This window comes from Coregonus clupeaformis, chromosome 14 (genome assembly GCF_020615455.1).
Source record: "Coregonus clupeaformis isolate EN_2021a chromosome 14, ASM2061545v1, whole genome shotgun sequence".
Classification (NCBI taxonomy): domain Eukaryota; kingdom Metazoa; phylum Chordata; class Actinopteri; order Salmoniformes; family Salmonidae; genus Coregonus; species Coregonus clupeaformis.
The window spans coordinates 17,211,052-17,225,685 of NC_059205.1; the positions used below are offsets into that span (position 1 = coordinate 17,211,052).

The 14,634-nt window shown below is 44.2% G+C and overlaps 2 protein-coding genes across 3 annotated transcripts in view; both read right to left on the reverse strand.

Moving 5' to 3' along the window:
- LOC121581206 (potassium/sodium hyperpolarization-activated cyclic nucleotide-gated channel 2-like) overlaps window positions 1-4,257 on the reverse strand; it is a 56,480-nt gene extending 52,223 nt beyond the window's left edge. The window contains exon 1 of the mRNA XM_041896658.2: window positions 3,514-4,257. Coding sequence (XP_041752592.2) covers window positions 3,514-4,064 — 551 coding nt within the window. The 5' untranslated portion in view covers window positions 4,065-4,257. The remainder of the gene's footprint in view (window positions 1-3,513) is intronic.
- Window positions 4,258-11,635: 7,378 nt separating this feature from the next.
- Window positions 11,636-14,609, reverse strand: LOC121581207 (E3 ubiquitin-protein ligase RNF126). Of its 2 annotated transcripts, none has more exons than XM_041896660.2 (9): window positions 14,511-14,609; window positions 13,685-13,743; window positions 13,481-13,541; window positions 13,127-13,365; window positions 12,909-12,977; window positions 12,740-12,809; window positions 12,535-12,628; window positions 12,324-12,439; window positions 11,636-12,198 (listed from the first exon to the last, which is right to left on the reverse strand). In XM_041896660.2, the coding sequence occupies exons 1-9, from the start codon at window positions 14,583-14,585 to the stop codon at window positions 12,046-12,048; spliced, it is 936 nt and encodes a 311-aa protein (XP_041752594.2). In that variant the 5' UTR covers window positions 14,586-14,609; the 3' UTR covers window positions 11,636-12,045. The 2 variants fall into 2 exon arrangements, with proteins under 2 accessions (XP_041752594.2, XP_041752593.2); XM_041896659.2 differs by having other exon boundaries at window positions 13,685-13,761.
- Window positions 14,610-14,634: the final 25 nt, after the last annotated feature.

The following is a 14,634-nucleotide window of genomic DNA, read 5'->3' on the forward strand; positions in this document are numbered from 1 at the left end:
ATAGGCACTGGAGACTTTTTAACAAAAACTGGTGGGAGTGTAACTAAGACCTACAATATGTTAGGATGAAGGATTATGTTAAGCTAATTAATATTGATTTGCATTTGACATTTTAGTCATTTAGCAGACACTTTTATCCAAAGCGACTTACAGTAAGTGCAGTCATCTTAAGATAGCTAGGTGAGACAGCAACATATCACAGTCGTAGTAAGTACATTTTTCCTCAATACATTTTTCCTCAATACAAAGTCAGTGCTAGTAAGAAAAGATAAGTGCAATTGTATTTTAATTATGTTTTTATAGGGTGGCGGATAAGACTGAGATGTCTTATTTAAGATACTCTTTGAAGAGGTAGGGTTTCAGTTGTTTTCGGAAGATGGGCAGGGAATCTGCTGTCCTAGCTTCAGGGGGAAACTCGTTCCACCATTGGGGTGCCAGGACAGAGAAGAGCTTGGACTGGGCTGAGCGGGAGCTGACCCCCTATGGGGGTGGGACGGCGGAGAGACCAGAGGTGGCAGAACGGCGTGCTCGGGTTGGGGCATAGGGTTTGAGCATAACCTGAAGGTAGATGAAAATTAATGATTGATGAATGAGAATGAGCATTATTGTTGTAAATCATTGTTTTAGTACACCTCCAGTGTAGAAAATACACCATATAAACAAAAGTATGTGGACACCCCTTCAAATTAGTGGATTTGACTATTTCAGCCACACCCGTTGCTGACAGGTGTATAAAATCGAGCACACCGCCATGCAATCTCCATAGACAAACATTTGCAGTAGATTGGCCTCACTGAAGAGCTCATTGACTTTCATCTTGGCACCATTATAGGATGCCACCTTTCCAACAATTCAGTTCTTCAAATGTCTGCCCTGCTAGAGCTGCCCCAGTCAACTGTAAGTGATGTTATTGTGAAGTGGAGACGTCTAGGAGCAACAACGGCTCATCCACGAAGTGGTAGGCCACACAAGCTTACAGAACGGGACCGCCGAGTGCTGAAGCGTGTAGCGCGTAAAAATTGTCTGTCCTCGGTTGCAACACTCACTACCGAGTTCCAAACTGCCTCTGGAAGCAACGTCAGCACAATAACTGTTGGTCGGGAGCTTCATGAAATGGGTTTCCATGGCCGAGCAGCCGCCCACAAGCCTAAGATCATGCCCAATGCCAAGCATCGGCTGGAGTGGTGAAAAGTTCACCGCCATTGGACTCTGGAGCAGCGGAAACACGTTCTCTGGAGTGATGAATCACGCTTCACCATCTGGCAGTCTGACAGACAAATCTGGGTTTGGCGAATGCCAGGAGAACGCTACCTGCCCAAATACATAGTGCCAACTGTAAAGTATGGTGGAGGAGGAATAATGATCTGGGGCTGTTTTTCATGGTTCGGGATGAGCCCCTTAGTTCCAGTGAAGGGAAATCTTAACACTATACCATACAATGACTTTCTAGACGATTCTGTGCTTCCAACCTTGTGACAACAGTTTGGGGAAGGCCCTTTCCTGTTTCAGCATGACAATGCCCTCGTGCACAATGCGAGGTCCATACAGAAATGGTTTGTTGAGATCAGTATGGAAGAACTTGATTGGCCTGCACAGATTATATTAGTCTATTGTTATCGTAGTAAACACAGGCCTATGTTGTTTTTCTTACCATCAACAACAGTAGCAGCATATGCCTTAATGGCATGTTTATGCATATTTGTATAAATTGCATGGCTAAAGAAAATAGCTTAAGTGAATTGGTACCATTATTGTAGCCAAGCTAGTTCAGTAAAATGCAATGAGCCAAGGCTTAAAGCGCAGGTTACACGGTTGGGTGCTGCTGATGATGACAGTCAGAGGTACAGGGATAGTAGGCTAGTGTTAATTGATAAGAGTGTTCATGGCCACGCAGTCAGAGAGGGCTCACTGCAGGTGCAACGCTGAGTCATTACACTGCGAATGACGCACTAGGTCTTAACCGTGTACCAAGAGATAATGAGCACAGCTCCACAGTTTACACCACAACAATAACATATTTGATAACCCTGTAAGTGCCTATATTTGTGAGAACTATGGCATGCCTACTCCTATGAGAGACTTGTAATTATTGTGTTGTATAACTCTCTTCGAAACTATACGGTCAAATTATACATATTGGATACGTATCAATAAAGTATTGTACTGAATCAACATAATCTGATCAGAGTCGTAAACATGAGATGAACAAAAACAATACGATGTGTGATTTGTGAATCGAAAGTAGCTGCCGGCTCCACTCTGGGTTAGGCGGGAGCTGTCCACTCGCGAGTGGTGCTGAAACGAGGGAAGAACGCTCCCAGTTGTCTATTTTTTTTAACCTTTATTTAACTAGGCAAGTCAGTTAAGTACACATTCTTATTTACAATGACGGCCTACCCCGGCCAAACCCGTACGACGCGATGCTAACGCCCTATGGGACTCCCAATCACCGCCGGATTGTAATACAGCCTGGAATCGAACCAGGGCCTGTAGTGACGCCTCTAGCACTGAGATGCAGTGCCTTAGACCGCTGCGCCACTCGGGAGTCTATCACGAACTTCAGTGGCACAAAGACGTAATTCCATGATCATGTATAAAATGGGCCCATTTCGCATAATTAACATGACCCTCTCAAAGGCGAGAGGACCCACATATGTATGTCAAAAGACATGAGATGTCGATTCTCCTTATCGCTGATAAAACGGTGATAAAAGGCAAAGCGAACCCGTCATTATTAAAATGCATGATCCGGGGAGTCATAGAGGCGGATATGTCTCGAGTGAGCATGCTTGAGGTTTTAGCACACTTGGCTCAAGGTGACATTCCATTACTGAGTGCATCACACACCCCGGCAGTCCTATTAGTCAAGGATCTAGCGCACAGCCGGCTACTACGCTACGATCGACTCGAAACAAACCATATTTTAATCTAGCCCCACGGTAAATAGCCTAGTAATTGGCATGAATTAATAATTTTGTGTTAAGATTTGCCTATTATTCTGAATGAGATCGATGCGAGTGAGTTCACGAATTGATACAAAAGCAAGGCTTGGTTGGTTATCCCAGACATTCAACAGACGACTGTTGTTTACAACCTTGAAAGGACACGATATAATCGCTTTTCATAAAGCCTATACCTTGCCACAAGCTTTGCGCACAGGTTGTCTTTGAAATATTCTAAAAAGCACTACAAAAAAACCTGTCTTTGTCAATGGCCCATTGTTTAATGAAAATCACTATATAGATGGTTTTCATTCAATAAAATGTAATCTAAATGTATAGTCTAAAATACCAGCCAGAACAGGTGGGTCAAAATGGGTTATTATGTCTGGCTTATAACAACTAATGACAATAGACTGTGTTGCACAATGAACATTGACAATAGGCATTCTACTTCTGGGCCCCTGGATTCTCATTGTAACTTGTTGATGGTGCTATGGGGCCAAACAAAGGCCATCCATGGCATCGCCAACATGCACACTCATAGAAACCAATGGCAGCACTTAACCCTTACCTGAAATCACTGTAGGGGTGGATAATCCAATTGCCCGCTGATTTAACCCGCTCTTGCTCCCTCTCCACCGCCTTTTGACTCCCAAACATACGTAAGGAGAATTTGTTAACTCCAGGTTGCAGCATGGCACTGAATTGTCGCTGCATGAAGGTGCTTCCGCAGGGCTCGGCATCATCGGTCTGGATCTGGGGTCCCTCCTCGGGCTTCTGGAAGGTGACAGAGTTCCTAGGCTGCTGGTTCGTCTGGGTCTGGGTCGAGCCGTGCAGCGATGAGGAGGCTTTCCTGCTCGGCGCGTTGGAGAAGGACACCCTGGAGTCCTTTTTCTCGGGGACGCCGGTGGAAACCGGGGTGATGCCGGGGTTTGCGCTCCCTTCCCCGTGGCCCTGCGTGATGGAGCCATCCATGCTGGCCCTGGCTGAGTTACAGGCACCGCGCCTAAGGGTTCCCCCGTCCTCGGCCCTCCCCGCCCCGGCAGTCTTGTTGGAGATGATCGAGCGCAGGCTCCCGGTGCCGGAGTCCCTCCTGCATTCTCCGTTTTTGTTGCATTTCATTCTTGAAATTGGAGCGGTGCTGTTGCAACCATCACCTGCTGCCGCTTTTAAAACCTCTACCGTGACCGCTGCTCCAGACGCCTCCTCCCCTGCCGCTCTGTTGGTCTCGCCGCGCACGGCAGCATCTCCCGGACAGGTTGTGGTATCAGTCACTTTGGATGCTACAGTGGGCTCAGTGGCAGCAGGCGCGTCCTCTACTTGCAGTAGGCTGGGCTCTTTGTTGGTAGAGTTATTTCTGGTAGCCGTGGCCGCGGCTCCCCCTCCTGGCGTAAAGTTCTTCATCCTGATACTACCGCCACCGCCTCCACCACCGCCGCCACTGCTGCTCCCACCAGCTCGGCGCAGCCGCGGATGCTGAAACTTGGACTCCTCCTCAACGTCCTCCACCTCGTCCATGACGGCGTTGCTGGCCACGTCGAGCTGCTTCACACTTGGGGCGCTCTGGCTGGCAGCAGCAGCAGCAGCGGGGACCGAGTCAACACAATTGCCGCTGTTGCTGCTCCTACAATTGGACGCGGCAACTTTAGGCGCGCTGATGTGGCTACAGCCGCTTCCGCCCGCAGCCTTCTTTTTCATGGTCGCATTCTTGTCCATGGGCATCTCAAATTGTGCCTCCAATTGTCTTTAGAGAAAACCAATCAGGGACAGAGGAGAGGGGCAGAGAGAGAGAGTGCAGAGAGAAAGGAGAGAGAGGAAGGGTGGACATGACTTCTTTGCAAACTATACAAGAGCAGGTATCTGTGACTGTGCTCACTTTCAGAGATCATGTTAGCATCGCTTCAAGATCGTTTCTCTTTTATCACGTCTAATAACAATTTGATGGCAGTTGCTCTGTGATTAAGTCACATCCAGCTAAACGTACTGTAAAACTTTAGCCTTATTCAATTAACCTACAATGAAATTCTAATCAATCAAACTCCCAAAATATTCAACAAGCTATCAGCTAAAATCATAATTTGGATTCATTTAGGGTCAATGACTCACAGCATTCAAAAGCTCAATTAAAACGTCGCAATGAACCAATTATATACTTTTTTTGAGGGTCTTTTCAATGAGAAGATGTCAAATAGGTGTGTAGCACCCTCTAGTGTCCATACAGGTGGAATACATTGAAAGAGATCTCAAAGTGATACTAGTCTTTTTCCTTTACCTCAACTAATCTGCGCTGATGAGCCGGTGAACTCCCACAGCAACAGCAACTTCCCAATAGGCATCCATCCCTTTCCCCTATCGCATGTTTCCATACCAGGGCATGGGAATCAAGAGATAAGGGGAGGAGGCCGCAACTATCGAAATGCACCTTTTATAAGCATGTCCTTGAATCTAACTATTTGGGTTTTCATTAAAGATTCTCTTCAAAGATACAGCTTTGAAGCAATAAAACGGGCATCCCCATTCAAGTCAATGATGGTATAATGGGTGGACTGGCGGCCATTACGAGTGTATGTGCTGTGATTTTTGATTAAACTCAACTGACCAGAGGAGGCCGGTGGGAGGGGCTATAGGAGGACGGGCTCATTGTAATGGCTAGAATGGAATAAATGGAATGGTATCAAACACATTTACATTCCATAAATTCCATTCCAGCCATTACAATGAGCTCGTCCTCCTATAGCTCCTCCCACAAGCCTGCAACTGCAATTACAAAAAATACATTCCTTTGCATGAGCTGATTGAGAGGGGGTCAAATACTTATTTCCCTCATTAAAATGCAAATCAATTTATAACGTTTTTGACATGCGTTTTTCTTGATTTTTTTGTTGTTATTCTGTCTCTCACTGTTCAAATAAACCTACCATTAAAATTATAGACTGATAATTTCTTTGTCAGTGGGCAAACGTACGAAATCAGCAGGGGATCAAATACTTTTTTCCCTCACTGTAAATATATGGCTTTGGCTATATCCACCGTTCAGATGGATGGGACGTTCCATATGGTTTTTGCGCTGCCGCAAAAATGGGTCATTTATGTTAATTATATTTGTCTGTTCATTCGTAAATTAGGTTTGTCTAAATATTTTTCCACACTTAGGAACGTAATCAGAACCTTATCTTATTCATTTTGGCTAACCCCTGGCGTAGTCAGCCAGATACTGTGAAAGACAGCTGTCACTCAGCTGTTCGCACGCTGGCTACCTAGCGTTACGTTAGCTTTTAACTCGTGTCGTGGAACTTTCGGTTATGGATCCCTTCGACAGTTTGGAGCCTGTGATATCTGTTCCTGTTGGCCTAAAGAGGAAACCTTCTAAAAAAGCGAATATACAGGAGAGAGCCAAGATCCAGCGACGGGAAACAATAACGGGCTATTCTGGCTGCAAACATATGGAGGCTGCAAACAGCGGGCTGTGTCACTCAAGAATCAATCCATCCTTTACCAGCAAATGAATTGTGACAGACTTTCAATATCCTTATTATTCCTTAAATCCTTCCCTAAAGTGTAGGTTATATAATCAAACTCAAAAAGCTTCCCTTGATTTATACTACAAAAAACTGTAAAACCCCCATAAAATCGTTCAAAAAGCTGCTTAAATGTCCATAAAGAAAACACACATTGTATAAACTGTTCCCTCTGGATACAATACATAGGCTATGTGATATTTGCACAATATAGGATTATTTCAATATTTATTTAAGTATCGATACTTTATTACATGTAACGGTTTAAAACCCAATCAGGATACTTTTTTTTATTGGAGTTCTGTTGTTTGGGGTGGATATATGGCGTTTTGTCCAAAAGAAACATTATTATTTGTCTCTTTAAAATAAAATAGCCTTGCAATATATTTCAAACAAAATCATGTCTGTCTTTTCACTAAGATGCAAAAATAATAGCTCTATCTCTTTCACAAGATGTGTTTTTAATTAATGTCAATTGACCAACATTTAAAACAAAATTGATATATCACGTTTTGGAACAAAACTCTTCATATATAACCTGATATTTTACCTTGTACATTGAGACCTTGCTCTTCTGTTACAGTATCAATGGGACCTGCATGAGAGGATGCACACACACACACACACACACACACACACACACACACACACACACACACACACACACACACACACACACACACACACACACACAGCCAGCCTTCATAATCACTGTCGCTGATCGCACACAGTCTGTCAATGACATTCAGAGGTTGTCTGCAATCACTGAACTTGTCTCAATCATCCATGCAGCGATGCTGAACTAAGTTTCCCTGGGGGTCAATTAGGTTATCATGAGTTATCGTGTTCCAAGTCTCCCTGCCGCAGGTCTCTTACCTTTTCACAGTGACGCTGTCTGTGAGATGCTTGGTCCAGTCTGAGCTGCAAGACAGTGTCTCTCGCTCTGCAGAGGCTGCCTGCCTCAATTCCACTTCCTGGTATAGTATGACGCTCTGGATTCATTTACATAAAAGGCAGAGTTCCAAAAAAGAAAAAGAAAAATTGATCTTGGAAGAGATCCAATGAGATCTGAGGAATCCCAGAGAGTGACAGAATGGAAGGCTGGTTGAGCAGATTCTGCTGTGGGGTCACTGGGGTGTTCTGGTGGGACTGACCTGGAAGCAGTGTAAAACAGGCAGTGTCAACGTTCATCATTGTTGTGTGAGAATTTGAAGTTGCAGCTATAACCACTGACACAAGGTCAGGTATTCTTTCAACCATCTATGGTTTAGGTTCAAATTGGGGTTAGGGTCATCTGGTCCCAGGTCTGTGGTTAAGGTCAACCTCAAGCTAAAACCTCAGCTACCTTTTATTTCACACTGACATCACACTGACATCACTTTTCTCCTTCCCCCCTTCTGACACCCAGGTGGCGACACACATCTCTGCGTGCCTGGCAGACATCTCAGCTTGGATGTCGGCCCACCACCACAAGCTCAAACTCAAACAAAACGGAGTTGCTCTTCCTCCCGGTAAAGGCTTTCCCACTCCAAGACCTCTCCACCATGGTTGACAACTACACAGTGGCTCCCTCCCAGAGTGCAAAGAACCTTGGTGTGACCCTGGACAAGACCCTGTCATTCTCTGCAAACATCAAAGCAGTGACTCGCTCCTGCAGGTTCATGCTCTACAACATCCAGAGTATGACCTTTCCTCACACAGGAAGCGGCGCAGGTTCTAATCCAGGCAGTTGTCAGCTCCCATATAGACTACTGCAACTCTCTGTTGGCTGGGCTCCCCGCTTGTGCCATCAAACCCCTGTAAGTTATCCAGAATGCTGCATTCCGCCTGGTGTTCAACCTTCCTAAGCTCTCCCATGTCACCCCGCTCCTCCGCACACTTCACTAGCTTCCAGTCGAAGCTTGCATCATCTTCAAGACCCCGGTGCTTACCTACAGAGCAGAAGAACCCCCCCCCAAAAAAAAAGGCATTTCTCTTTTCCCGCTAACATTGACTTTGCTGATAAATACTTTGTGGAGGGAAAGTGTACATGATACAATTGTGATGTGTTGTTGTCTCACCTAGCTATCTTAAGATGAATGCACTAATTGTAAGTCTGCTAAATGTAAGTCTGCTAATTGTAAGTCTGCTAATTGTAAGTCTGCTAAATGACTCAAACATAAAATGTAAATGGGGACTGGTTATAACATATTCATAGAGTAGCAATAAACATTTCAGTCATTCACAGGAAAAGGTTTAGTGAGAGGTACACAGTAAAAATCCATTATACTTCTCGATCCTCCTCCACTTCCTATTCTTCTCAGCAAGCCAATCAGATGACGGTGTGGATCACACCAGGCCAGGGTGGTCTCCTTCTCTCTATTTTTGTTCTTTTCCCCACCCCTTTCTTCTTTCTCTCATTTCCCTCCTCCAAACACACACACACAGAAAGATAAGGCAGCTCTAAATGGGTCATAATGAGTTTAGTCTGATAGGGCTGCAGCAGTAGAGAGGAGAGGGAAGGTACAGATGAGTCTCACCAGCAGGACTGATAAGGACATTACTTGGGTGGGGTGGGGTGCCTACACACACTAGAACATACTTTAACCTTTATCGACACATTGCTTGGTCTGAAATAACATTTCAATGTTCCCATGATCCCTTCAGTGACCTTAGGTGTAAGTCTAGGGCTAGCAGTTAGGGGAATATTTAGGCTGGGCTACAAAGAACACATCAAATACACCCTCCATCTTCCTACTATGCACATAAAGAATCAACAGTACAACATCAGGTACCATCTTTGAAAAGGCGATAAAATATGCATAGTGAAAACGAGGGTGCATTCAGCAAGGTGAGAAGTGTTACATGGCCACGTTTCCAGAGGCTGCTGCCTACGACCAAATTCTTCCTCCATTTCCTCCTTTAGGACAAGGCTCCTAGGGGAGCAGAGCTATGATTGGCTCCATGGTTAAGCTCATAATTAAGCCCTGTTGATTGGTTTACTAATCAGCATGCTGTAACAGTGTTCTGCAGCATGGCTACACTTAGCAAATATTGTATAATGGCTTCACATAATGGTCACGTTCCACTGCTTAGACGTTGCCAGATCTTACAACGCCTGGATAGGTATTTTACCTATCAGTTTACCACACGCAACCATTGGTTGATGCATGCAACGTCTAAGCAGTGGAACGTGACCACTGCCTGGCTTAGGGCCATTGATATGTAATATAGTTCAGGGCCCTGTTGGCTTACTTCAAAAAATTCATCCTTCCTACAGTAGTTCCTTCCTAGTACCTACCTTCCTTGAAGTGACTAACTACTGAGCTGACATGACGGTATTGGTGCTACTGTAGTACTTTCACCTATCAGGAATAATCTGTGAGAATTTACTACAAGGAAGGGAAGAAGGAAGGGTGCATTTCTAAAGTATTGGAACAAGGCACTCGATTCCAGACACCTCATATTTCACCAATCAAAAAACATTCTAGAATCTTCCAAAAGAAAACCCACTTTCTACTAATACTGTAATACTGTAGTAGTGCTATCATCAAAACTGCAGTATAGTCCGGTTTTGGTGTTTTATTATGCTTTTACTCCAACAAATCATTAACTTAGAATAGGTTAAAATGCATTGAATTGAAATTAATTGTATGGGATATTCAAGGAGGAAACATACAGTAGTGAGAATCTGTTTGCCATTTTAGAAAGATGTAGTAAGATAATCTTGTCAATTGATAGTAGCCTACAAGAAATTAGAGAATACCCAAACTTTTGAAAGATGCAGATCAATTGAGACTCTAATGTGAGAATCACAATATGAGCCTTAAAATGACTGTTCAGAGATGCAATACAATTTTCTCAGTAGTAGTTTCCCAAAATCCACATTCTTGAAACGAAACAAAATGTTGTGCAAAACAAAACACAAAAGTACACATAAATAATCCTAAAATCAGATGCATACACTCAGTTCTCTCTGTAAGATATTCTTCAGTTGGCTGAACAGTGGTTGACCTGCTTGTTTATGTTCTTAATATGAATACCTCTATCTACACATAAATCTCTCTCCTTCTGCATGGAAGTCCGTACCACCACGGTTGAGTAAAAAAAAAAAAATCCCTTTTAAATATAAAATGTGTGTCCCCATCTTGTGGCAAGAAGACATGAATGTCTGGGTCAAATCGTAGTCCACTCTCAGTTCTTCTGTGGGTACTATTATACCCCAGCCTGTGCTCATCATCCTCTTACTCCAGTTTCATTTTAGTCTTCACTCCGTCCCTTAACAGAAGCATCGCAACAGGAACGGTGCAAGCGTCCACTCCAGTTCACACACTCATGGGGAGGAATGATTGTGTTCAAAGTTCACAATAGGGGGGTAAAATAAACGTATTGTGTTTATTGCAGGGGTTGTAACCGAAATTATTTTCCAAACGTTTCGTTCTGAACAGAACCATAATTTTTTTGTTCTGTTCCACTGTTCTGACCAGCAAAAACAGTTCTGAACCGGTTCGAACCCCAAAAAAAGTTCTGAACCGGTTCGAACCCAAAAAAGAACTGGTTTATATCGTTCCTTTCTGTTCCTTTTTAAACCTATTTTTAAACCTCAACATTAAACTCCTAATCAGTGCGGATAGAGCAGCTTGCTGTGGAGCAGGTAAGCGATTTAATCTGTATAGGAAGGTCGTTAAGAGCAAATTGTATTTTGTCATAACAGCATGGTTTAATCATAATGAACGACAAACACACACTGTGCTGCCAGTCACGGTGTAGGGCGCGAGATGCAACTGACATTTTGAGGGTGAGGAGAGAGCAAGGGAGGATGGAGGAAGTTTGCCTTGAAGCACTGGGCAACTTGTTTTGACATGGATTATATGAATTAGGCCCACAGAATTATACCTACGGAGGAGCGGCTTCTATGGAGGAACTTTGGCTGTCTTTGAACTTCCGAGTTGGTTTAACATTGGACCAGAGCAAATGTTAGCTAGCTAGCTAACAAGCTTCTGTGTACAGAGCAGCACTATAATTAAAAACACGTCTTTCCTTTTTGTAGTTAATAAATCCAATGTGAAACCTGATAACTATAGTATCCTTCACTAGCAGTGAAAAATACCCTTGTAACGTCATCAGTAGGCTACAGTAACCTATACTTCAGAGGGGAGGGGCAGATAGCATACACACACACGCACACCCACTGGCAAAGATTTCCATCTGGCAGGCAGACGTGAGGGCTTTGCATAGGCGCTTTGTTGCAATTTTTGTGGGACTGGGAAAAAATGCCAGGAACGTGAAAGGACGTTATTAACTGGTTCCCATGCTTTTAAAATAACGGTTTTGTTCCGGAACTGTATAGATCACTTTTGTTTTCGGTTTGGGTTCTGTTCCTCAAATAATTTCTTTATTTTCCCTGAACCGGTTTATTGTTTCACCTCCAGAGTAGAGTCATCTCCCCAGCAGCTTCTCCCAGAGGGCCTAGCAGAGCACTGAGAGAGGCAGCCCTCCTGACTCTCCTGAGCCAGTGGTAGAGTGGGGGTGTAAGTCTGCCTGGGGTAGGGATGAGGTGTTGGTTGTTGCAGGAGGTGTTATCGAGGTTTGATGGTGATGGAGGTCTATGAGTTGTTGGCAGCGTTCTCGTTACTGGAGGAGTTGGAGGAGGATGAGGAGGAGGAGGAAGGGGAGAAGTTCATTCCTGATAGTCCCGGGGGGTCCGTAGCTGTGTTCTGTCCACTAAGGCTCTTTCTGCACACTGGACATGTGTCGTGCTGAAGGAGGTAGAGTAGGACACAGACACAAGAGGTTCAGTTTACAGCTCCTTCAATGAGAACACATGCATGCACACCACTACATTTAAATGAATGAAAACGTGGTGTAAACGCAGCACACATACCTGTTCCAGCCATGGTACTATACAGTCATTGTGAAACAGGTGATTGCACGGAAGTTGCCTGACAGTCTCCCCTACACTGTAGTCTTCTTTGCACACGGGACATTCTAAACTGGAACCTGGAATTAAAGAGAACATATTTTGTGTTGAAGTCTTCCTTTAATATGATCTTTGACCTCTGGGGTTGCTTGATGAGTTGTTGTTGTTGACCCACCCACATGTTCCTCTGTGATCTGGATGGTGGGCAGGTTCTTTATCCTCTCTCTGTCAGCAGGAGGAGGACCCGTGTTCTCAAACTGATTCAATAACTACAGGGGAGAGAGGGAAAGTTGTATTATTAGGTTGTGGAAATGTCACCAGAATTTGATGTCATTGCATGTAATTGAATCCCTTGTGAAATGTAGAGGATTTGGGTATACCTGGGTAATGATAGCATCAAGTCCATTGGCACCCCAAGCGTAGTCCATTGGATTTGAGTGTAGCATGCCCCTATCAAGAAAATTCCAAGAAATTACTCGAAACTCACAGCAACTAGTATGTTCACAGACACAACATAGAGTATGAGGGTATTTATATAATAACACAAACCATGGTCCCATCCCAATGTTCGGCATGGCTGTGGGTGCTATGATTCCATTCACTAGCTGCTGGATGATTCTGCAGAGGGACAATGAAAAACATCTTAGTCATTTCCTGAATTCCTTCCTCAAGGAAACGGAACAATTTCGCTACACAAGCAAGCATCATCCCTAAAGGGCAAGCAAACAATGATTCATTGGGCAAGAAAGCTGTAAAGTGTTCCATACCCCTCTAAAGTGGGTACTCCCTCGTGTCTCTGTCCCTGTCGCCGTGGGATGTGTCGTCCCCGCGGTTGCCGGGCACTGTACCGTTGCCGTGACGCCATCTCCCGTTCCCGCCGGTTCTCCGTCTCGCGGTTGTCTTCCGTCGGCATCCCCGCTCGGAGGTCGAAATTCTCGTCAAAGATCCCCAGAGCAAATTGTCCGTATCCGGGCGGAAATGTAAACATGTGCTGGTGGTCCATAATCTGAGGGAGGAGGACAAAGGGAGAAATATACTGTCACTTGCAGTCCAACCAAGGTGCATAAATTCATGAGGACCAAATGTTGAGTTGAGGAACATACCAGTTCTGTGTCACTAACCTCAAAAGTCGGACGGTTCTGATCGCTGGTGGAGGCAGTGGATGTGGACTCATTTTCAGTGCTGGAAAGGAACAAAATATCAGAAATGAGAGGTTCTCATCTTATCTTCAATTATGAACCAATGTGGACACAGACAGCACTGTCAATGGAAAATCGCTGCTGAAAGTGATTCGAACTCTCATAGACAAGCAGATAATACTGTACCTTCTTTCCTCTGATAGCTCTTCAATGAAGCCAGATTCACACTGTGGACAGGTGAAGTCCTGCAGGAAGGCAGAGATCTAATTTATAAATAATCATAAATTCTCAACAGTCAGTCTCATACACTTTCCTTTTTTTATTTGATCTAAAGCAAAACAAAACAAAAACCATGCCTATGGAGGCTATGTATGTACCGGGGAATTAGGATTGTTTGCTAACTTCAACCAGATGTGGCTTGAATTCAAAATAAAAATTAAGTAAAATATAAGTTAGCTATTGACCTCACACTTTGACACGCTGTAGCGCCATTCGCAGAGTTGATCATTTTAACAATCGCTGATGATCTATTCAATGATCCATTGCTAATGGAAGATATTTGATCTTTCTCGGATTCTAAAAGAGGCTACCTTTGGAGGGGCTAGGCGGGACCGATGTCAAGCTGTCAGAATCATGAACAGATCTCATATCACAACAGACAGACAGACAGACAGACAGACACGCTGTAACTGGAAGATAATTTACGGGTTAGCTTTTTCATTTAGCTAATTTAGCTAGCGCCTTAACTAATCCAACAAGTCACAGAGGCATGCTCTCGAAACATCCTATCAGACAAACAACACGTTATTTTGGTATCTGGCTAGATTGTAAATTAAGCCAGCTGTCAAATGACAAAAACACACCTGTCAACGTGAACGTTCTAGCTACAACCTAAAGCGTTAGCTAGCTGTCATGCTGAAGCATGGGGCAATCGTGAATGAAATAACGTAAACCCCACTTAGCTGGCCATGGTTTTCTTTTCTAAACGATAAAACCTCTCTGGAATGCTTACCGGGAGACGAGGGTTGATCTCTGCTGAACATTGGTGACAGAAAAACCGACAGGGCCGTAAGGGAGCTTCAGCCATCTTCTGATTCTTTACCAGACAACCGAGACGGAACGTCTCTCGCTGTTCT